Source organism: Propithecus coquereli, unplaced genomic scaffold (genome assembly GCF_000956105.1).
Source record: "Propithecus coquereli isolate 6110/MARCELLA unplaced genomic scaffold, Pcoq_1.0 Scaffold165, whole genome shotgun sequence".
NCBI lineage: Eukaryota > Metazoa > Chordata > Mammalia > Primates > Indriidae > Propithecus > Propithecus coquereli.
The window spans coordinates 4,248,765-4,271,852 of record NW_012141080.1 but is presented as its reverse complement, the minus strand read 5'-3'; the positions used below and the strand labels follow the sequence as shown (position 1 = coordinate 4,271,852).

The following is a 23,088-nucleotide window of genomic DNA, read 5'->3' as shown; positions in this document are numbered from 1 at the left end:
AGCCATGGCACCTTTCGTGGTGGGAAATTCCCTAACCTAAAAAATTCCCTCTCCTGAAACTTCACAATAACAATTGCATGTAATGAGCACCACATTGAAGCCATTTCCATTCATTTTTGCCAAATCAGAGCCGTCAAGCTGCTAGCTCCAGTGAGCTGTGAGACACCTGGCCCTTCCTGCTCAGTCTATGTTGAGAACAGAAATGAACTCCTCCCTTGTCTCTACTGCATTCAGGACTGCGGGGTTCCAGGCCTCTTGATCTGCTAGTAGAAGCTTTGGGTGAAGAGATGACTTCCCCCTGGACACTGAGATGTTGATCTCCACAGAGAGGGGTCCACAAGCTACAGCTTTCAATCTACAAAGTTCTTCAGGTTCAGAAAGCTGGTTAAACAAAGGTCAAGGAGAGAAGAGTGTTAGTTTCCGAGGAGGCAACATCCTAATCCTTACAGCTCCCTAAAATGAAATGGAAAACACCAGTGAGGCAAGGGGTGCAGGACATTGGTGGGATGTCTCCAACAGTTATAATACATACAACGTGTGGCCACAACCTTCCTGTGGCCTGGGCATCCAAGTTATCTACATTTCCTCTAAAACATGGTCAATTTAGAGAATGCTGGGCGATCTTACTCTGAAAGGGACTAGGTCACCTAACGCAGGAGTCGGCAAACTTTCTGTAAAGGACCAGACAATAAATATTCGAGGCTTTCTGAGCCATATGACCTCTGCCTTAATTACTCAGCTCTGCTGGTGACACACAAACAGCCACAGACAATATAGGAATAATGGGCATGGCTGTGCTCCAATAAAATTTCACTCACAAAATCAGCCGGCGGGTCAGATTTAGCCCAGGGACTGTCGTTTGCCCACCCCCAATCTAGACAGCTGAGTCCAGTCCACAGTGGTAATATCTGCCTATGAACCTTAACTGTAAAAACAAGGATCTCACGGACCCTTAATGCTTTATTCTGACATTTCCTCTGAACGCTTTTATTTTCCAAAATCACCCTGGTCTTTTTGAGATGAATTAAGGAAGAATCCCTCCAACTGCCTTAGTAATAGCAAATATCAAAAATTCAAAATATAGCTCTGTATCACTTACAGGCGGCGGGAGGAAGATGAGAAACCAAAGTCTGCTTGGAGGCCATGTCAAAGGAGTAGGACTCAGCATAGCCCTAAAGTCTGTCAAGGGAGAGATGTCCCCTTCCACATCAGAGATCCTCACCAATGGCAGCTCTAACAAAGCAGTGCCTTGTGGGGAATTTTTTTTTTTTTAAAGGAACTACGGGAAATATCAGATTTGTAAATCAGCCGTTGTGAGGCAAATTAGGAATCTATGTTTTTATTGTGGAGTCACCACTCAAAATAAATACTGTTATATTTTGTTCCAGCCTACTCTGCTTCAAAAAGAACAACATTCACAAGATTTAACAGTTTATACATAGAAAACAAGAAGGGAACTCCCACACCAATAATGCTTTGAGAGAAGACTCTTGAATGGCCCCAGAAGTCTGGGAAATGAAGATGCCAGATTCACTCAGCATTCAGCTGTTTCATTTGCAATGAGCAGAACTAAAGCAGTGATAGCAATTTATAAACTGGCATGTTGCATAGCTCAGTAGAAGGACAGACTTTATCTGGAAGCCACAGCCCACTTGGACAAGGACACCTTCTAAAGGCAGCAACGTAGGACATAAAAGCTAACTTAGCAAACCCACGTGCCTATCTTCATCCCCTTCCTTTCTTTCAGCCTGACACCACTGCTACAGAGTGAAAATGACTTGAGAGTATTTGATTGCCTGGAATTTGCAGTAGGATATTATTTCAAAAATTCAGAATAAAGATCTTCAGCACTCACTTAGACGCATGCTTCCTGAGGGTAGAGGGGAGTGGGGTGAGGTGGCAATGTTAAAGGCAATTCCTGAGGGAAGGTTAGAGGCGGGGAAAGAACTGTGGGTGCTCGAGTAGGAAAGGCTGGTCTCCCTAAGACCTTCCGCACCATCTATGCCATCCTGAGCATTACAATCTGCCACAACATCCAACTGGACCACAGACACCTCCTGCAGTGTCTGCAAAATGAGTGGTGGACATGAGGAAGGAAGAGTCTTGGGGGAAGTGGGAACTGCGAAGAGGCACAAAGCACTTTCAGTTTTACTCCAAAAGGTTGGAGGGACATTCTGATTAACATATTTATTCTCAATGCTTCAGAATCTCCTTCCGTCTTTCCTTCATGATTAAATGTCCAACTAGACATAGCCCTTTTTATAACCTGAATGAACCTTATTAGTCCTGGATTACAAGGTCATAGGCCTAGTGTTGCAAATCTTTGAAAGAGCACTGGCTACATTCAAGGGTCTGCTATCTAATGTTAGGCGAAACAGTTTGAACACTTAACGCAGAAAATAATCAGTAGTCACATATCTTACTAATTAAAGAAAAACAGTCTAGCTGGAAGACTAAGAGAATGAGATCTCTTAGTTAATTTTCTGGTTAACTGAGTGTTAAATAAAAAAAGATATTTTTCTTATGTCCTTAAATCCTTATCTTTTTCTTAATTATTCTGCGATGTACTGGTCCACACATTCACCATAACAGCAGTCAATCCAATCAACACAACATATTGCTTCTTGGATTGAAGATTCAGCCATTATTTTTAATATCAGGCCATCAGTTTGGACATCAATGGCAGTTATACAGAATTTGCTCCTATGCAGAAGTTCAGAAAATTGAACTGAACATATTCTGAGCCCAGGATGAGGTGTAAGAGTTGATTTTAAATAAATTCCTTCCGATTAAAAAAAAAAATCCATTTGCTGCTTTACTAAGGTAAAGTAGGCAAGTATAATAAAAAAATTCTGCTCTCGGATTATAGCCTGTTGGATTTTAGAACCTGTGCCACACAACGATTGACCCTTTAACAACATCGGGCTTGTCCTGATGACGCTAGAGCATGTTCAGGAAGCAGCCGGTCAAAATTTAAGACAGAGAAAGGGGAGAGTAGAAAAAGCTTACGAGAGAGGCGGCCAGCAAGGGGAGCACCGTGGGGGCTAGAAGGGTCAAAAGGACAGAACTTGCCAGAAGACTTGCAAGTGCAATTCCATTTTTTCTATCTGTAAACAAATCTAAGGATGCACGTCCTTACTCAAAGCAGTTGGTTCCAGCTGATTCAGATATTCACGTAAATGGGACAAGATGAAATAATAAAATCACATGAAGAGTTAGGGTGCAAGCATCTGCTCTGCTCCTATTTCTTTAACAGCCCATGATATTGAAGAAAGGACGTTCACAAGCCATCTGCCGCATGATGGTCACTGTGGTTAGACATTGGCAATTAAGAGACTTAATTTAGAGGTTAAGACAGAAACTAATTCTCCAATTTTATAAGGAAATAAGATCCTGTTCCCAAAAGAAAACGATATGCTCAGTGACCAACCAAGGCCTGCAGTACCTTTTGTTCCAAAGTCCTAATACTTTGTTGTTCCCTGTATTCTATTACCAATCAACTTTCGTTTGAATAACCCAGGTAATTGGAATATGTCTGTACACCACACAGACCAGGTCAAAAACTCTTAGATGGAGCCTGTTGTCTCTAATCCCTGAATAGCAAAATGGCCATGGACTTTTGCTGAGTGTTCAGCTTTCAGAGACTTCAAGGTCGGCCCCTACATAGCCTTCCTCCATGATAATACTGGGATTTAAAAAAAGGTCATGATTTTAATGAAATGATAGCTGAAAAGGCTAAAAATCATTTTAAATTAGAGAACTGTGAGACGAAATTCCATTATAGTTAGATTTAAGTGGATTTCATGATAGCATCACAAAAAATAAATAAAGTGTCATAAGTTAACAGCCTACCTATTCCTGAATTAGCTCCGGTGACCACGACCACCTTGCCTGTGAAATCCCGGCCCTGGAGAATTTCCATGGCGGTGGTACTGCCATCGTACCTCTGCCGGGTGGTCGGCTTGGTCGGATTATCGTCCACAGTAAATGCCAATCTTGGGTCCAAGTAGGTAGTTCTTTTATTTATATGGCTGCACAGAAAAGGGGAAAGCAGTGAACATAGGCATTTATACATATAATCTTATAGTTTAGGCAAACCCCATTTTTCATGTACCAAAGGGCTTACTCTTAAGCCTGGAAAGAGCAGGTGCCCATTTAATCTATCTTCTAGACTCCATGAGGATTACATGCCTGCCTGGAAAGACAGTCATCGACGCTTTTCCTTCGGAACTGCCTGTGAAACACTCCGTAATACACACTAACTATTGCCTTGTATCCTCAAATCTCAAAAAAGGCTTCTTGAGAAGGTTTTTATTTAATTCATGTAAGTGTGGTTATAAGATCTGTCAGCCACTCTTCTTGGTAGATTTCAATTAAATCTCTTAGCCCTGTGCAAAGGCCCAAAGACTGGCAGAGAAGCAGGAAACTCAAAATGATAAAAGCCTTAATAGTAAATGTGAAACTAGCCAACTAATAAAATTCTAATGGTTTTGATTTTAAGATTGTACTCATACCTCCTACAAGTACTCTAATTTTGATTTGGAGTTGATCTAAATCTTGTAGAAACAATATTAAAATATATTGGCACACATGGATTAAAAAGTTACTCCTTATAATAGATTTTTTTACATTTTAAATGTATTCTTGGAATTTGAGATAAAGACCTCAAAATATCTTTAAATGCAATTAAGAACTCTCCAGAAATAGATGAGGTTTCATAATTTATAAAGTATTCATAATATGTGTATAAAATGATATAGTTTAAAATCTATACTTATCATCCTATAAACACTAAGACTCAAGAATAACCCAACTTTTATTTTATTACATCTATTGCCTGCCGGATGCGCTCTATGACCCCAGTGTTATACACAGAGCAGTGCTATGTGGGAGCCAGCTCACAAAAGTCGAACGTGCCTATCTCTTCCCAACTCCTCAGTGACTTTGCCTTGGTAGCTTGAAATTGGTAATGGTAAAAGTATTTACACCACAGAAACAAATCTAGGCTTTTATTCCCCTAAAGAGCTGTCATTAAACATTTACCAGCACACGACTACAACAGGCTCAGAGAAGTGAGGTGACCAGCAAGGGAACCAAGCTTGCCTCCAAAGCCCCTGCTTATTCCTCTAGATTAAGATTGGAGTTGGCCAAATCCGGCCCACTACCTGTTTTTGTAAATAAAGGTTTATTGGAACACAGCAATGCCCATCATTTATATATTGTATATAGCTGCTTTAGCAGTACAATGACAAAGCTGAATAAATGCAACAGAAACCACGTGGCTGGAAAAGCCTAAAACGTATTATCTGGCCCTTTCCAGATACAAGTCGACAACCCACGCTCTAGAGCAGACAAGTAACTCTCAAACTCGTGTGCGACAGAATCTCCTGGAGGCCTTGTTAAAGCGCAGGTTGCCAGCCCTGTCCCCAGAGTTGCTGATTCAACAGGTCTGCGCCTGGGAGCCTAAGAATGTACATTTCTAATAAATTCCCAAGTGATGCTAATGTAGCTGGTACAGGAACCACACCTGGGAACCACTGCTCTAGGTTGATTAAGATTAACATCCACTTCAGGGGAAGAACCTGCCAAGCATTAATGCAAAGGCAAAGCCTGCACAGGAGAAAAGTGATATGACTACACAAAAATTTAAGAAATTCTATAGTTGATTTTTAAAAAATCAACAAAGTTAAAAGAAAAACTTGGAAAAAACATTTGCAACATATAACCAATGGGTTGATATCCTTAATTTGTTGACGAAAAAAGCTTTTACAAATCAGGGGGAAAGGCCTTTTACAAACTAACGGGCAACAACAAACATGCCACCTATCCAATTGCCACACAGCCCTGTCTTCCTGGGGCTGCCCGTGGTGGCCGTGACACTCCTCCCAAGCAAGCCTTGGCCCATTTGCTCCCAGTGTTGGATATGCACCAAGAGTTGACTATGTTTGTTCAAAAACCACTTATGCCATTTGAACTTGTCACTGTGACTACATTATTTAATGAACTATTATTACATTAACTGGTAAGGTGAGGTGAAAATTGTCACTATGTCTATGAAAGTTTGGAGAGCCTCAAAGATAATTAGCTAGGAAAAAAAAATGTTTTGGTTCATTCAAGTACAGTGAAAATGCTAGAAAAACACCATAACACTCCCAAGAGATGTAGCATTCGGATTCTTTGAAAATATAAGCTTTTGCTAAACCTTAAAGAAAACGAAAGTAGAAACTGCAGATGCTTTGCTATGGGTGTGCTGGGGAAGTAGCAGACCCACACGCAGAGAGCAGGCCTGGCCCAACCCCAAAAGCCTGGTATACTCAAACTAAACGTTAAAGGAAAATATTTATGTTACATATGTAACTTAAGAAAAACAATTCCTGCTTAAATCAACTTCTATTAACCAATCAATCCTAATCCCATTAAATATGCAATCTTCTGATTTAAATGTGGATAGTCGTGAAACATTCATTCCCCTCTTTACGATGGTGGCCAAGGGTGCAGACCCTGGAGCAGGTGCTGGGCTCATATCCTGGCTCTGCCATTTACTTGCTGCAGGATCCTTAACAAATCGCTTACTCGGTCTAAATCATCAGCAGTAAGCCAGTGACGATAACAGTGACACCTCTCAGGGCACCGTGGAGATCGAATGAGCTAACACTACAGATAGAAGGTGTTAGAATCATGCCTGGCTCGTGCTATATGCTTGACAGGTGGTTACTATGCTGTTTAATACTGGAATTTATTCTAAAGATGGAATCAAAGAAGTAAAAAGTTTTACAGATAAAGATACTCAAAACATTATTTAGAATTATAGATTCCCAATAATAGGAATTTAACATCAATGCCCAATAGGCAATTTGATAAATTATAGTATATCTGTGCAAAATAATACTCTATAGCCACTAAATATCATCTTCTTCAAGGATATGAGAATATTCTCACAAATATATTATGTGGAAAAACCGGGTTACTAAACACAACGCATTCCCTTTTTTTTTAAAGAAAGTATGTGCATAGAAAATAAATCCAAAAACTGTTAAAAGTAGTTATCACTGCTAATAAGATTATAGGTATATACTATTTCATGTTTTTCTACAATGTGTATTACTTTTGTAATAAAAAAAATTCCTATTAAAAAGCAAGATGGCTGAGGGTAGTTTCTACGTAGATACTTACTCAACAAAGAACACTTGTCCGTTCTCATCGGTTTCTTGTTCCCATCCGTATGGCAAATCTGAAACACAAGACAGACTGACAGGTCTCCATGTGCCAGAGTGAAGACCCACCCCAGGTCGGGAAGGAAAGGCACCATGACCTCTCAGCCCCCAAAAGCAGTCACTTCAACTGGCTATGGTCACATGTTCCAATTGTGTCAGATACAGAAGGCCCATTACCCCAACTGGACTCCATATATCCCTGCCTCTTGCTTTAAAGAAAAGCTATTTCATTCTTGATCACTCTGAACCTTACTGGTTGCTCCAATCAATGTGAATTCTCCCTCGAATGAGCTCACAGAACATAACCATATGTATAGTAGGCACCCAATACCATTCATGTGCTGACTTGTGACGCCTCAAACAATATTACAGAGCAGTTCCATTTTTTTTTTTTGCAAGTCCATGTTGTCCCTTCAACTGGACCCTAACCTCTTAAGGGCAGGGACCTTCTTATACTTCTATTCAAATAATCACAAACTTGCTCAGAAGTACCTAGAAGTCATGGCAATCTTTATGAACTCCATAAAACATTGATGTTTTTAATTCCACAGCATAAACCAAGAACAGTTTTATGAACAGTGTAACTATAGGGAAACCTAATAAACTGTCAGTCAAAGGCCCCAATTATTTTGATACTTTTTTATTTAAGACCAGTGAGAAATCGTCCTCACTCCACCTCAAAATTTCATCACCTTCTTCTGTCAAATCCCAGAAGCTCCTCAGAGTGACAGTCCTGTTCCTTGACGGGTTCTCTCCCAGAAAGCCCCCCCGAAAAGACACTATGACCCATCACCTCACTGAATGTAACATTTTCCCTATCTAAATAACACTCCAAATACAAGATTATTTGCTTTATGACAACAACATACAAACCTCCTGCTACTCGTTTTCTTTTTCCAGTTTTCGGATGTTCCCATTGAGTCTTCTCCTCAGTGTGACTGTTAAAAAAAAAAACACACACACGCACAAAAAATAATAAGTAAATATTAACACTTCTAAAAAGTAACCAATTGCATTAAATTTTTTCTTTCCAGATATTTCTCTGAAGAGTAGTAAAAACAAGTATTCAAAAAAGAAATACTCAGAACATAAATTCTACCATTTGCATCAGGTCAAATTCCCCAGGTTGGAAGCAGCAGCAATCCTGTGGAAATTTCCCAGCAGCCTGGCTTTATCAGCCAGGTGTGGAGGGGGAGACGGAAGAAAGGGACCCCAGCTATCGGGTCAACTTTAGGAAGCTGGCTGAATCACTCAAAATACCAAGAAAGGCATTTTACATTTGTTTTAGTTTTATTCCAGGATATAGTGACAAAATTCATGATGTCTAATTTATAATGCTGATATTCAAACATAATTTAGGTAAGTTAATCTTCTTAAGATGTTTATTTATTTATTTTTTTAAAGAAACGGCTGACCTTGAACCCCTGGGCTCAAGTGATCCTCCCTCATCCTCAGCCTCCCGAGTAGCTGCGACTACAGGCATATACCACCAAGCCCAGCTAAAATGCTTATTCTTTCTGCAGATGTAACTTCAAGGTGTTTCGGTAAGCACTGATTCCTAATAATGAATGCAGCAAGACAGCCCCATAGGTCTTCTAGCTGTGCACCTTGGGGCAAGTCACTCAACTTCTTGGCCTTCATTTCCTCATCTGCAAAATGGAAATAATCCTAGTGTTGATCTTGGGGGTTGCTATGAGGATAGTGTACAGAAAGGGTTTCACATAGTACTTGGCATATAAAAAGCCCTGCAAAATATAAGCTATTATTTTGAACAAATCAATTATACAAACTAGTCTGATTTCTGTGCCAAACTTTAGCATTTTATCTCAGGACAACACCCAAAGTTATAATTGAAATAGCGCGTCAATAACTAGAAACGCCTGTCATCAGGTGATAAGGTACCCAGGAAAAGACAATTAATCAGGGAAATGGCCAGATGTGGCAAGAGGCATTCAAAGGGTGGTTTGGATTTCCTAAAAGTTCATATACTCATGCCAAAATAGAAAATAATATTATTTAACCTAGAGGATAAAATTTGAATATTCCTTTAAAGAAAAAAAAAATACAGAGAGCATGAATTTTCTTTAAAATGTTGCAAGTCACAAGCAAGGCCTCTTCATGAACTGCTGGCTTCTGGTCTGTTTTTACAGACTCCAGCGGCTGGGCCTCTGCCACAGTTCAGGGATGCTGGGCTCAGGCAGGACACCTGAGCTCCCCGTGCTAGCTGCGGTCAGCCAGCCAGTCTCCCTGGCACTGCAGTCACCTCAAAGAGCTGCTGGAAAGGTGAGACACCGACACCTGTGACAGGACTTGGAGAACGATTAAATCCTTGTACCAGCTACAGTATCAGTAGCAAAGAAACTCCTACTCTGCATTTCAACCTGCCGCCAAACACTACTTGCAAAAAAGGAAGCGCTGACTCCCTAGTAAGGATAAGCCACCCTTCACTGACACAAAGGGACTAGCAGTACACCAACTCCACTTACCCTCGAAAAGGGACAGCAATCAGATAACCAAGCGTTGGCAATAACCTACAACCTTCCTGCTCCCTGCCTGGCCATACCTGGCTCTTCAAGGAAGTTAAGACACACAGGTGCACTTTCCTTGGCCTGACATTAAAAGTAGTCTTCATCTCATAGGCACAGATCAAATGAACTTGGAGGGTAGCTCCAAAAAAATCTGCCCTCGAGAATCCATGAAGTGACCCCTGAAAGTGGAACACTGAGCCTCGACGGCAGACAGTAAAGAGCGTCCCAGGCCCTCGGTAGGTCAAGTTGGGCCCTCAGACACCTGGCCCCAAGCCTGGCCCACAGTACGCGCACATATGTAAATATACAGAATAAACAAACACTTTCCAAAGCAGCTATAAAATGAGAAGCATTTTTATCTATCACGAAAGACATTTAAAAAACAAAATAAACTGTCAACCTACATTCTCGACTTTGAAAGAACATGCCTCGAGTTTCTTACATTCATTTGGGATTGGGTAACTGTTGTGGAGGCTGTCCCGTGCACACCGGGCCCCTACCCACTAGGTGCTGATACACCACTCCCCACGGTCATGGCAACGGAAAACGTCTCTGAGGCCAGGCACAGTGGCTCACGCCTGTAATCCCAACACTTTGGGAGGCTGAGGCAGGAGGATCACTTGAGGCCAGGAGTCCAAGACCAGCCTGAGCAACATAGCAAGACCTGATCTCTTTAAAAAGAAAGAAAGAAAGCATCTCCAGACATCGCCAACCACCCCCTGGAGAACACTATCATCCCTAGGAAAGAACCCAGACCTAACTGAAGTGAAGGGAGAGTAATTTGGCAGTGAGGATTCTGAAGCCTGACTGCTCAGGTTTTCTGGTTCTCCCACTCACTAGCCACCCACCTCCCTGTGCCTCAGTTTCCTCATTGGTAAGATGGGGACAACGACAGCACCTACTTTTGGGGGTTATAGAGGATTGAATGAGCTAACGTGAAGAACTAAGAACTGTGTCTTTCAACAGAAGTATTATTTTAAATAAATACTTATATATAAAAATTAATTAAAAGATATTATTTTTAATTATAACCTTAAATGACTTAATGAAGAGAAAACTATAACACATGTCCCCAAAGTGTTACCTTATTCTCCCTTAAATAGAAGCCCTCTTTTTTCCTTTCAATAAGCTTGTCATCTAAAGAGATAATTGATAGCGATCTTACCTCACTTAAAGCAAAGGGATCAAAATAATATTTACACATTACATCTTCCAAAGTTTTTATTTTTTTTATTTTTTAAGCATAGTTTAAGTTAGCAGGGAGATCTAGAGCCAACTGCGAGGACAGCCAGCTCTGTGGTTAAGGGAAACTTTCCTGACAGGGATAGGCTGGCCATCCCTCTGGCTTCACAAGAAAACAGAGACAGGGGAGGACAACCCAGGAAGACCTTGTCCCTCTGATTCCATCTCCCACAGAGGGTCTGCTCTGGGGCTATTGGTGGGGTGCCTGGGAGAAAGGCCAGGCAGCTCTCTCCACCCACAGGTCTGTCCTCAGTGGCGGAACATCCCAGACCCCTCCCTCCCACGCCTGTCCTGGGAAGCCCTAAGATACACGTGCCTTTGAGGCCTATCAGAGCACCGTGGGGCAGGTGGGAAAGTGGGAGGCCGACAGCACCCACACAAGACAGAGCTGAGGCTACGAAAGGGGGTTCCACAGGACTGTCCTCCGGTATGGCCCTGCTGCCTGGCAAGGAAGACCATTCGGGCAAAAAGGAATGACTGGTAAGGTTGTCAACTAAGAGCCCATTAGCAAAGCTTCCCAAACTCCAAGAGAAAGATGAGTGTGGTTTCCAGAGTTAGGAAGGAAAAGAACCAGGTCACTGGCAGGTCAGGAGAGGTCAAGGGAATCCAGGGTTAGAGGACAGGCCAGTGGCATCCTCAAGGCGAACAAGCTGCCCTCATGAAGTTTGCAGTTGGGGGGAGGAAGACAGAACAAAGGAGGAAGAGGACTGACAAGATTCCTCCATAATGCTAAGTACTTGGAAGGGGAAGCAGATAAACAAGAAGCAGATAAACAAGGTGACAGGTACCGGGGATGGGGCACCCACAGCTGGGAGGGTCTCTTGGGCAGTGACATCTAGGCTCAGCTCTGAAGGATGGAAAGGAGCCCATCATGTACAGTTCTCCAGGCAGAAGGAACACCAAGTGCCTGGTCAGGAGCTTGCCTGGACCCCTGCAACAGCTCAATGGCTCCTGCTGCTGGAATTGTCCCTTTGATTCTCCAGAGCCAGAGATCCTTTCTAAAGACACAAACCTAATGCCACTCCCTGGCCCCAAAACTTCAGGGAACGCCTGGGCCTGCCAACAGAGCCCAAGCTCCTCCGCAAGGCACAAAAGGGCCTCCGTGAACTGTGTCCTTCCTCCCCTGTCTCAGTCGTCGCATTCCTGCACCACGCACAGAACATCGGTCCCTGGACAGGCCATGCCCAGGGTCTCCGTTCCCTCAACCTGGGCTGCCGTCCCGCCCCACCTACCTCTTCTTGTGCTCAGGACACAGCTCAGGTGCTCACTCTCCCAGGCCACCTCCCTACCACGCCCCGCCTGCCCACACACACCTCATGCCACACTATCTTACGACGTGTCACTCTGCCCTAAGATTGGTCACTCATTAGGGATGACAACTGGGTCTTCTCTATCGCGGCATAACCAGTGCCCAGCAAAAGGCCTCGCGCACGAGCTCCGTGTGTCTTCAACGAATGAACTTGTACTTTTTTCTGTTTTTTCTTTCTACCTGGCCACCCAGGACAGCAGGGGTTCTCAACCACCCTGAGTGGATGAGAGTCACCTGGGAAGATTTTACACTCTACCAACCGGGAGGAGGGGAGGGCCCAAATCAATTAACTCAGAATCTCTGGAAGTGGGGCCCAGGAAAAGCTACTTTTAAAGTTCTCCAGGTGCTGAAAGTCACGGATCGACAACCATTTTTCTCAAAGCCAGGTGATAACGCACCTCACCTGGAAAGCTTAAGAAATACAGATTGCCCCAAGTTGAGAGTCCGCTGCAGTAGGTTCTTCACGGAGACCCAAAATCTGTATTTAAGACACTCGCCAGGTGATTTTAAGGTGCTGATCTAAGGGGTGTTGTCACGACTAAAAAGCCATCAGGGAAGACTAACAGTTACTGGAGAGAGTATCTTTCAGGCCCTGCGCTAAGTGCTTCATGAGCAGTACCTGAATCGACTCTCAAATCAACCTATTTTACAGATGAGAAAACTGAGGTTAAATGTCCTTTCGGTGGCTCAAGTTCACACAGTGACGGAGGAAGGCTCCGCCAGGGTTTCCAAAACTTTCCCAGGAAACGACAGCGAACCTATCTAGGACAGTTGCTAAAAACTACACACTCCTAGACGCCCCCCGACCCCAGACCCTCCAGGAGGGAACTGGGCATCTGCACTTTTAAAAATTTCTTAATCTTTTTGCAGGGGAGGGGGTTAAACCGGTTTGCCACCGCTGCGCCGCGTAGTGCCGCCTCCTGAACAGCAGAGAGCGCAGCTGAGCACCGCCAGGTGACCCCTGCTAGACCCAGGGACCACAAAAGGGGGCCAGCCCCTGTGGGGGTGACGGGGGAACGACCCTCGAACCTCCGCCTGCAGCTCTTTGACAATCACTCCCGCTTCGCAGCGCTCTCGCCGCGCTGCAGCGCGGGGCCCGCGCCCCGCCTCCCGCAACCCCTCACAGGTGGCGCGGGGGAGCGAGGCGCAGGGTCCCAGGTGCGTCCCAGGCCCGGCGGCCCCCTTACTTGGCATAGTAAACCCAGCCGTCCTTGGTGGTTCTCTCCTCCCAGCCCGGGGGCAGCTCGTCCTCACTATCGGTATCGTCCAGGCCCGCGTAGCGTAGGGCTGCCATGGCTGACAGGAAAGCCGCCCGGTCGCCCGCTGCCGCGTCTCCTCACACAGAAACTCACACCCGCTTCAACCGCGCGCCGCGCGCGCCGGGGTCCGGACCGCTCGCGCCTGCGCACTGCGGCTTCCAGGGCCGCTCAGCCGACTATGCAGCTGCGATCCAGTCTCCGGAGTTCTGCAGCTGCCAGCACAAAAGGGGCGGGGCCCGGCGGAAAAGGCGGGGAGAGCGCAGAGAAGTTTGCTCTGCCGCTCGGCTGGACGTCAGGCCCGGAGAACGTCCTATAGCCCGGGACGTGGAGCGGAGCTTCGTTCCCCTCAGACCCCTCAGGGAAGGGGCGTGCGCATCCCGTCACGGTCCAGGACTCCGCCTGTTGCTGGGCGACCTGCAAGCACTTCCGCGGTGTTCTGGCCAATCCTGCAGGAGCGCCCGCAATGGGGCGACCTGGGAAATGTAGTCCAGGTCGGGCTGGACCAGAAGGTGGAGCGGAAAGGAAGGATTCACCTGTCGGTGTTGGGGGTTGCAGCCTCTCCTTGTTTTGGGGGCTTTGTGGAGAGTAAATGTCCGTGATTAAAAACTTTCCACAGTTCGCCGTTACTCGGGCTGATTCACAAACTTTGTTGCGCATGTAAACACAATGTTATATAATCTGGAGAACTTAAAAATGCAAATTCCCATGTCTCCTGAGTCCCCAGTCTTGGAAAAGGTTCTTCCAGCCAAAGCCTGGTTCTGTGGATAATAGCCGCTAACTATGGAGCGCTTAATGTGGGGTCTGGGCCGGAAATGCACAGATTCTGTCTCTCTCATGTACCCAACACCTTTGTGATGTGGACACAACTCAAAGGGTAGCTAACTGCCCGAGGAGTGACAGAAGAAGACAAAGTCAGGGAATTCCTGGCAGTGGAGACCTCATTGCTGCATTACAATTATTTATTCACCTGTGTAGACCCGACTGGACTGATAAAGCACATCTTATGCTTCTTTTTGTCACTAGCATTTAGTAAAATGCTTAGACCTACAAGTTTATTAAAAGGATAAATAAATGAATGAATGAATGAATGTGATTCCTGAGGTGTGGTTCTCTGTGGATTAACCTAATTAAAAACAAAATTCCATATTCACAAAGTAGACTGTCTCAAGTCCTCTTGGAGCACAGACAAGTATCCTATAAATGTCCTGTAGGCAAAACCTGAAGCTTATCTTCAACTTGGCCTTGCCTAAGGAGTGTTCCAGGACATTCCCCGTTTGGAACTTGCTCCTCAGCCTCCGGTTACAGGGAAATCCACTGACCATGATTTCTCTGGCCTAGATCCCAGAAAATGCAAGCCTCCATCAGAAAAATTACGTATTTTAATGGGCAGTGTGTGGGAGGGGCAGCATTGCTTTTTGTCTTCCAGTCCTGAAATTAATGACTGCTTTGGATTCCTGCTGTGCATGCTCTTGAGGGGAGGGACTTGCTTTTCTGAACCTGACCAACCAAAATCTCACTTAACGAAAGCATCTTTTAGTTTTAACAGGCCTGCTATCCCATCTTGAAAGTAACATGACTTTTTCAAATCTGCGTGCATTTAAATCTGCTACCATTAATCTACTGTTCCTCTGCTCACCTCAATTTAGCTCCTTCCCTCTCACCTAAACCCACTTCTGCCTTTCATATGAGTGGGAAATTAGGTCACAAAATCCCCTGATTGCGGGGAGGGGAATGAATGTGTTCAAACTGATTAGCCTCAGTTTCTCCAATCATTTTCTGTGGCTTTGTTCAGTTTCTCAAGGACTATCTGCTTAGATTTTATCTTCGTTTGTCATGGCCAGAGCTTCTACTGGCACCTGTCGCCTGTGACTGGGTATTAAGCTACAGGTAGTGATATAGTATGGTGTTCCCCAAACCGAGTAGCAGTCCCCCTGGTAGAATTCTAAACTTTTGGTCAACCCTCTGCCGTTCATACAAATTTAACAATTCCCTCTAAGGCTTCTCCTGCGGTGGACACCAGGGTTTCTTAGCCTCAGTATTATTGACATATGGGGGCCAGATAATTCTCCGTTGTGGGGCTGCCCTGTGCATTGCAGGATGTTTTGCAGTAGTATGTCTGGCCTCTATCCACTAGATGGCAGTAGTGTGCCCTTCTCCCAGTTGTAACAACCAAAAATGTCCTCAGAAGTTGCCAGTTTGGGCCCCAGTTAAGAATCTATACTGACAGTAAGTCAATAAATTACTAACTCAGGAATCAAGTGAGTTACAAGATCTATTTAAGGTACTAAAGAGCCTACTTCTATCAGAGGAAATTCACAGGGCGGTCCTGGGACCGTGCTAGCTGCAGCACATGCTCTGATTGCTGAGTTCTGTCACATTGTGTGGGTGCACCTGCCTCTCAGAGGAAGGTCAGAGACCTGGGCTGCAGAAATCCGACTGGCTCATGTCATTTTCCTTCCCCCTTCCTATATTTTATTTATTGGGCTCTATCAGTTTAAAGAAGTAACACATACAAACATGGGGGACTTTTCAAGGTTAGCATGCCAGATTTTAGGATTTATAGTCTTTGGCTTCACTAAAAAACATAGTATTCTAGTCAAGCTCATTTGATTACAAGAAGTAGAGACTCATTCAAGAACAAGAGTTTATGTCAGAGTGCACATGACCTGAACTAGACTGTTACTAGAAATAACATATGAGGAAGCCCAAAGACAGGCTCATTTTTTTTCCTCTTGTGGTTTCATGGTCTCTTTCCCTCCAAGCCCCCACGCGCTACAATTTCTGCTCTCTCCTCGCTGTCTTTCTCTATTTACTTATAGTTTCTGGCTCCCTGGACTTAAGCTTTGACTTTGCTCTTACAAAGATCTGTCAGCATGCAAATCCTATTTAACGTGGTTAGTAAGATTACAATAGGCTTAAGAAGCCCTTAAGTTTGGAAATGAGCCGAGGGTCTCAAAGTGTGACCCTAAGAAAGCCTCAAGAATGGTTTGTTTTTGTAAAGACAGCTGAATCACATTGATTATTAGTAGGGAGGTTACAGCAAAAAAACCCAATGTGTGGTTTACACAACTGTACACCAGATGGCGCTGTCTGCCCACGATATAAAGGCTAAAGCCGTGTTCCTAACAGGATTTTCTACACTTGAACTTTCTTTTCTTTTTGATTGGTTACTTCTGCAATTACTGACAATTTATGATACAAGTGATCAGTTTTTGCCGAACACAATTTGGCATTACTCAAAAGAAATGTATGCAGTGGGCACAAGCTCCTGGAGCCACCTTTTTTTTCTTCTTTTTTTTCTTTTTCTTTTTTGTGAGCAGTACTTTATGCCAGGAGGCACATTTCTTTAGTTTATTGTCATTGCTATGAAGATGATCATTTCCCTCCTCTTCCACCTCCTACACAAAAACACCCCAAAGACTCTGAGCTCTATTTAACTTACATCACCATTCTTTGGGAAGTTAATCCTGATGGTTTGGTGCTGTGAGGTTTCAGAATGAAATGTCGGTTCTTGATGTGTCCATGGTGGAGGAATGACCAGACACCAAAGTAAGGCAAGCATGAGCTGAAATTAGTGAGGGGGAGCAAGATAGGATTACAATAGGATTACAGGGCAAGAGCAAGATATAGATACAGGTTTACAGGGCAAGATACATACGCTTGATTTAGCCATTCCACGATGTATACATACATCAAAATAACATGTTATACATAATAAATATATACAATTTTTTTTATTTGCCAATTAAAAAAATAAATATAAGCCTGTCTGGAAGTAAATTAATAAAGTTATTAAGAAATTATTGTGCTTGTTTTCTGTACCAAGCACAGAAAAATGTCTGCAGGGTTAAAGCTATGGAAAATTATAGTCAGTATTATTCAGTTTGTATGATATTGTGTGTCCATTCAATAATAAGCACTTTAGACAGATTAACTCACTGAATCTCACAACAACCCTATGAAGAATATACTATAATATTCCCATTATACAGATGAGAAAACAGAGGCAGAGAGCGGTTAGGTATTAAGGAATAGCAAGCGGCAGAGTTCTGGCGTCCCAACTGAAACCGTGATGTCATACTGCCTCTGAAGACAGAGTCTCTGCCCTTGAGGAATTTGTAATCGACCCAGGATGGCAGACAGCCCCTTGACCCTGCTTGTCCTACACACGTCTCTGCTCCCATCACCTCCCCCCACCCACTCCCACACTCAGGGGAATATTGAGGGGTGGGGAACCTGCGGCATCAAGGCCACATGTGTGGATCCCCAAGTGCAGTCCCTCCACTGAAAAATTATTTTAAGTGAAAACCTAGGAAATTCACTTCCCTGTCTCATGCTGTGGGTAACAGAGAGGAAGTGGCTTTCCTCCACCTGTCTATCTGCTCTAGCCCTACACCTGTTCCCACCTGACTGGCCACAGAAGGAAGCACTTCTGCCCAGAGCAGGGCATCTCTGCAGCAGCAAGTGGCAGAGAATGACGTGTGGACAGAAAGCTCTGGATCTTGTAGCCAATGTCTAATTCAAACAGTGGGTGTTTTCACCACTGCCCAGAAGCTACTGACGTTACTATCATAAACCAAATATTCCCCAGACCCCATAGCTGCTTGCTTCAAATCTTGAAACCTTCAGAATTTCAACTGATAACCAAAATTTCAAAAACTGTTGTATCCTCCATCAAAAATGACTTACCGATGCTAATCTTTTTCCCTCTGCCTCTACAGAGCTCTTCAAAATTGAAGCCTAATCTCCTATAATGTCATTAAAACAAAAGAAAGATAATTTAAACAATGAGTAGAATGGTTTCAGAAAAATAGTTTTATTTTACTAAGTTTATTCCTTTGAGTACCATAAATGTTTTTAAATAAGCATTTGATTCTCAGAGACTGAAGTCACTGTTATACCATGCCAACCCTTTCTGGAAAAAAAAAAAAAAAATAGGAGGCTGGACTTTGAGTTTAATTATTACTACAGCTGAGTAGCTGGTGGAAAATTACTTTCCTGTGCTGTGTGCTCATAATTCGATATGTCAAAGTAGTCTCTAATTTCATTAATGATTTTTTTCTTTATTTCTCCTCTCTTTATTTCTCCTATGTTTAGCCCAAAGGGAAAATTTTTAAATAGTCCCTTTCCAATTCTACTTTTTCAATATATTCTCTCTGGAAATTAGTGATAGTATAAAACCCACTCATTTAATAAACTATAGCATTGCAAAAAAAAAAAAGAAAGAAATTTGCCTAATCTCACTTGGCCACTAGTGCTTGGTAACCCACATGTGGGCTCAAGTTGACTAATTCCTATGCTTTTCTGCTATAGCAGGCAACCTTCCAGTGTTTGCCATGGCAGGTGAGTGCATGGGATATGGGATCTGAGAATCTGATCTCCAGGGCCCTGTCACTTATCCTGTCCCCCTTGGGGAATTTGGCAGATGCTGAAGATGGAGTGGAGGATGGGGGGAGGGAGCCACCTTCTTTACACTTGGGAAAGTGTGCTCACAATGGGATGATGCAAGCAAAGACGAACAAAAGTAGCCAGCATCCATTGCATATGTATGTGCATCTGCTAAGGAGTCCATGGACATTGTTTTATTCAATCCTCACAATAATCTGGAGATGTAGATACTTTTATAATTCCCATTTGCAGATAAGAAGATGAGCCCTGGAGAAGTTAATTGGCCCAGTCAACTTGGACACGTTTTCTAGTTAACTACTAAGTAAAGGATTCTTGACTCATACCTGGGTCTATCTGATTTTAGAGCCTTAATTACTTTGTGGCATTGCATTTAGCCTTGAGAGTGATGATTCTCTCTGTCCCCATCAACAACTGCTAAACCACAGAAACCTTTTATTTATGGGCAGTTCGGCCAAGTAAATCGTATTGCCTAATGACATAGTTCTTTTATTTAGAGAGCTGCCAACCTAAGATAACCTCCCCCTCTGGTTCATTGGTGGTTATTTATTTATTCAGGACTCCTGTTAATTTTAATTACTTGTTTGACCTCTGACCACCATAAAGTTCATCTGATTAAAAAATACTTTCTTAACATAGAAAATTGTCAACAAATACCAAGAGCTCTAGATCAACAGAGCCAGGCATGCTTGAATAAATATCCACAGAGCTTATAAAATGTCCGCCTGTGCCCTTGGCATTTGTAAAGAGACATTTATGACTCCAACGCAATCTTTGCTATCACTGGGTTATTATTAACATATCCATCTTAACTTGACTGTCAGGTTTGATTTTTTTTTTCTCCTCCGGCAAAAGAACAACTTTAGCGTTTCACATTTTCTGCATTTCTGGTACTATACAGAACTCACCCCATTTAAGACACACACACAACACACTTTCTCAGCAAAGGTGGCTTTTAAGAGGCTAAAATGATATAAACACTCAACACTCTAAAATACATAAAGCCACAGAAACTATCCACAGGGAACAGCAAAAGGGAGGCTTCAGAGATAGCAAGAAGAATGTACGTGAAACAGAAAAGGGGATTTCTTCTCTCTGAAGTCGAAGGACATTGTTTGCCAAGAATGTCCTTCTTTAAAGATGCCTGTGAGTAGAGTCAGTTTATCCTCTGGTGATTTTGTATTCAGGGAAAGAGTCCTTTGAATTTTTAAGTTTTCCTTAAATATCTTCTTTGCTTAAAGCTCTTGACGGGACTCTTAGTCTTTTGTAGTATTATACAAATTGTTAGACAATAGTAACTTGGTGGAAAATAAAAAAATTGAAAGGAGGAAAGTATAAGTATGACATTGTTTTGTATCTAGGGTCAGAATTCTCCTATAACATTCATACATGTGAGGACTGCTTGTTGCTCCAGTGTCCTGAGGCTGAGTATCCAGTTATAATCCACTCCCTATGGTGTAATCTGGGATGAAAGCCGGTCTCTAGGTAACAGATCCATGTTACTGGCAGATGAAAAAGCTATTAAGACTTGCTCTCTACTTCACATAACTTTTTTCTCTTTCTCTTTCCCCAACCCACTTTCTTTGATTTTTGCCAAGGATACACTCTAGCTGTTTAAAATGTCTGTTTTTCTTATAAGGTAGCTGGCTTAAACAGTGAAAATCTTGGTAACTGAAATGTTAATTTTTCAAATGAGTCAGTAGAGGTAACTGTAGGATGTGTCTGAGCACCAAAGTATTAAAATAAGGTGGCCGATTGAAGTCCAGTTACATACATAAAATGTTTTGCTCAATTTCAACGTAATATATGTTCTTTGTAGAAAGTGTATAAAATAAGAAAACCACAAAGAAAAAAGAAAATTCACCCACAAAATCATGTCGCTCAGAGTGAACAGCTATTAACAATTTAGTGCATTTCCTATTAATCATGTACGTTTGTTAATGGCAACATGTCTAAAAATCTAATAGTTCATGATATGTTATAAACTTAATAAATATTTGTAGCATGTGGAAAAGATAATTCATGCATTTCATTTGACCAGAATTTGTTTTGTTTTTGATTACTGTGAAAATACTGTAAGGTACAGCTACAAACAACATTCATCTGTTTTGCAAGTTATTCCTGCTTGGTACTTGATACTTTTGGGGATGTTTTTTCTTTGATCTTGAGACCCTGTTCTTTAGACTTAACTATATAAATATAATACTTCATGTTAACAGTGCTAATAGGCTAATTAGCTAATCTAATCATGCACTAATTTTAATTTATAGAATGCAACCAAAGCTGTACTGGCCCTTAAATCATGAAGATCTGAATTCTAATCCTGGCTGTGAAATTTCAAACCTGTGTAGCTCTAAGCAAATCACCAAGTTCAAATCTCTTTGAGCCTCAATTTCCTCATCACTAAAATGATATAGTAAAAATCCACATCATGTGGTTATTGTGAATTAAAACATGTGAATGTTCAAAGAAAAGTATCCAGATAAATTTGAGTTATCACACAGTGGGACTCACAAAATTCTTTCAAAAAAATCAAAGCTGGCTGGGTGTGGTGGCTCACACCTGTAATCCCAGCAATTTGGGAGGCCAAAGTGGGAGGATCACTTGAGGCCAGGAGTTCAAGACCAGCCTGGGACAACATAGTGAGACCCCATCTCTACAAAAAATTTAAAAAATTAGCTGGGCATAGTGGCATGCACCTATAGTTCTAGCTACTTGGGAGGCTGAGGCCGGGAGGATAGTTTGAGCCCAGGAGTTTGAGGCTGCAGTGAGTTATAATCATGCCACTGCACTTGAGCCCGGGTGACACAGCGAGACACTGTCTCTAAAACATCAAAGCTTATCATGCCATACAAATTTTTGTAAGTGAAAAAGCCATATTCTTATAAGGCTAAATGGTACCCTGCCTTTTTTTTTTTTTTTGCTTCAAATGATGCTAAAAGACAAATATTAAAGTTGAGAGTATTCATTTTTCAAAGGGAAATTCTAGGGGCTGATTTATGTTTCTCATTCTAGCTACACACACACCTTGGAAAATTACCGTCATTTTAATTTTCTTCTCATTGTTCTTTGAGTACTCAGGAAATTTATCTTCTTTTCTCAGAGTCACCTGATACTTAATTTTTGAGCAATTGCTTCTAAAAAGATGAAGACCCTTTTATCCCCAGTTCTGAGAAATCAGTTTGCAGCTGGTGATGATAATTTGCATTTTCAAAGCACCTCTTATGCACACTGAACTGTGCACTGCCCTTCTTCCTGCGTTGTTTCATGAAATCGTCATAAAACCCTTAACAAAGCAGGAGTATTCTTTCACTTCCTAGATGTTCTTAAATACTACCAGCATTTTACAGATGGTGACACTGAGTCAACATGTGAGTTGCTTGATCCCTTTCAAAAAGCTGCTTTGCCATTACAGGGAGGGAGGGAAGACTGTCAAGTCCATCAGCTGTCCCTGAGCTCCTGTGATCAGCTGGTGTTGGGGTTGAAAGGCTAAGAGGGAGCAGTCTGTTCCCCCACACTCCTCCTCACCTCGGTGCCCAGGGGAAGGCGGAGGCCAGGCGACTGCCCCTTCCTCTCTGGGAGCCTGAGCAGGTGCGCCTGGAAGACACAGACCCGAGTGGCCTTTATATCAGCAACCTCTGTGTTGTCGAAGTCCATCCCCAGCGGCCTGAGGAAGCGGAGCTGCGGGATCCAGCAGCAGACCCCGCGGGCGCGCGTCCAGCACCGTCAGCTTCAGCACCGGCACGAGTGGACAGCGCCCTCGCGCCGCTGCCTCAGTGGGTTCGCGGCCGCCGCAAGCCCCAGCACCGCCAGCAGAGCGCCCAGCGCCCAGGGGCTCCTTCTCCGGCCTACCCCGAGCTGTCCCCAAGCATCCAGCGCTGAAGCCACTCTCAGGGACAGCGCCCCACCTCTCTGGCCTGGACACGCTGCCCACCTGGGCCGCTCGAGGGGTGCACACCGAGGTCAGCGTGGAGACAGACATCCCAAGAACATAAAAAATTCGAGAAGTGGTTGCTAGGTGTACCCCTTCATCAGGCTAAGGGCTCTAGGAATCCTTGGAGTATATCCTCTTGGTGTCACTTCTTGGGATCTTTTAAAACTCCTTTAGTGTACCATTAGTGGTGTTTTTT

General features: G+C 43.2%; 1 protein-coding gene across 1 annotated transcript in view; it reads right to left on the bottom strand.

The window, feature by feature from the left end:
- The window catches only part of WWOX (WW domain containing oxidoreductase), a 969,168-nt gene extending 955,456 nt beyond the window's left edge, over positions 1–13,712 (bottom strand). The window contains exons 1-4 of the mRNA XM_012641578.1: positions 13,481–13,712; positions 8,088–8,152; positions 7,174–7,231; positions 3,853–4,031 (exon numbers count right to left, since the gene is read on the bottom strand). Of these exons, the coding sequence (XP_012497032.1) occupies positions 3,853–4,031; positions 7,174–7,231; positions 8,088–8,152; positions 13,481–13,587 (409 nt within the window). The 5' untranslated portion in view covers positions 13,588–13,712. The remainder of the gene's footprint in view (positions 1–3,852; positions 4,032–7,173; positions 7,232–8,087; positions 8,153–13,480) is intronic.
- Between the last annotated feature and the right edge of the window lie 9,376 nt (positions 13,713–23,088).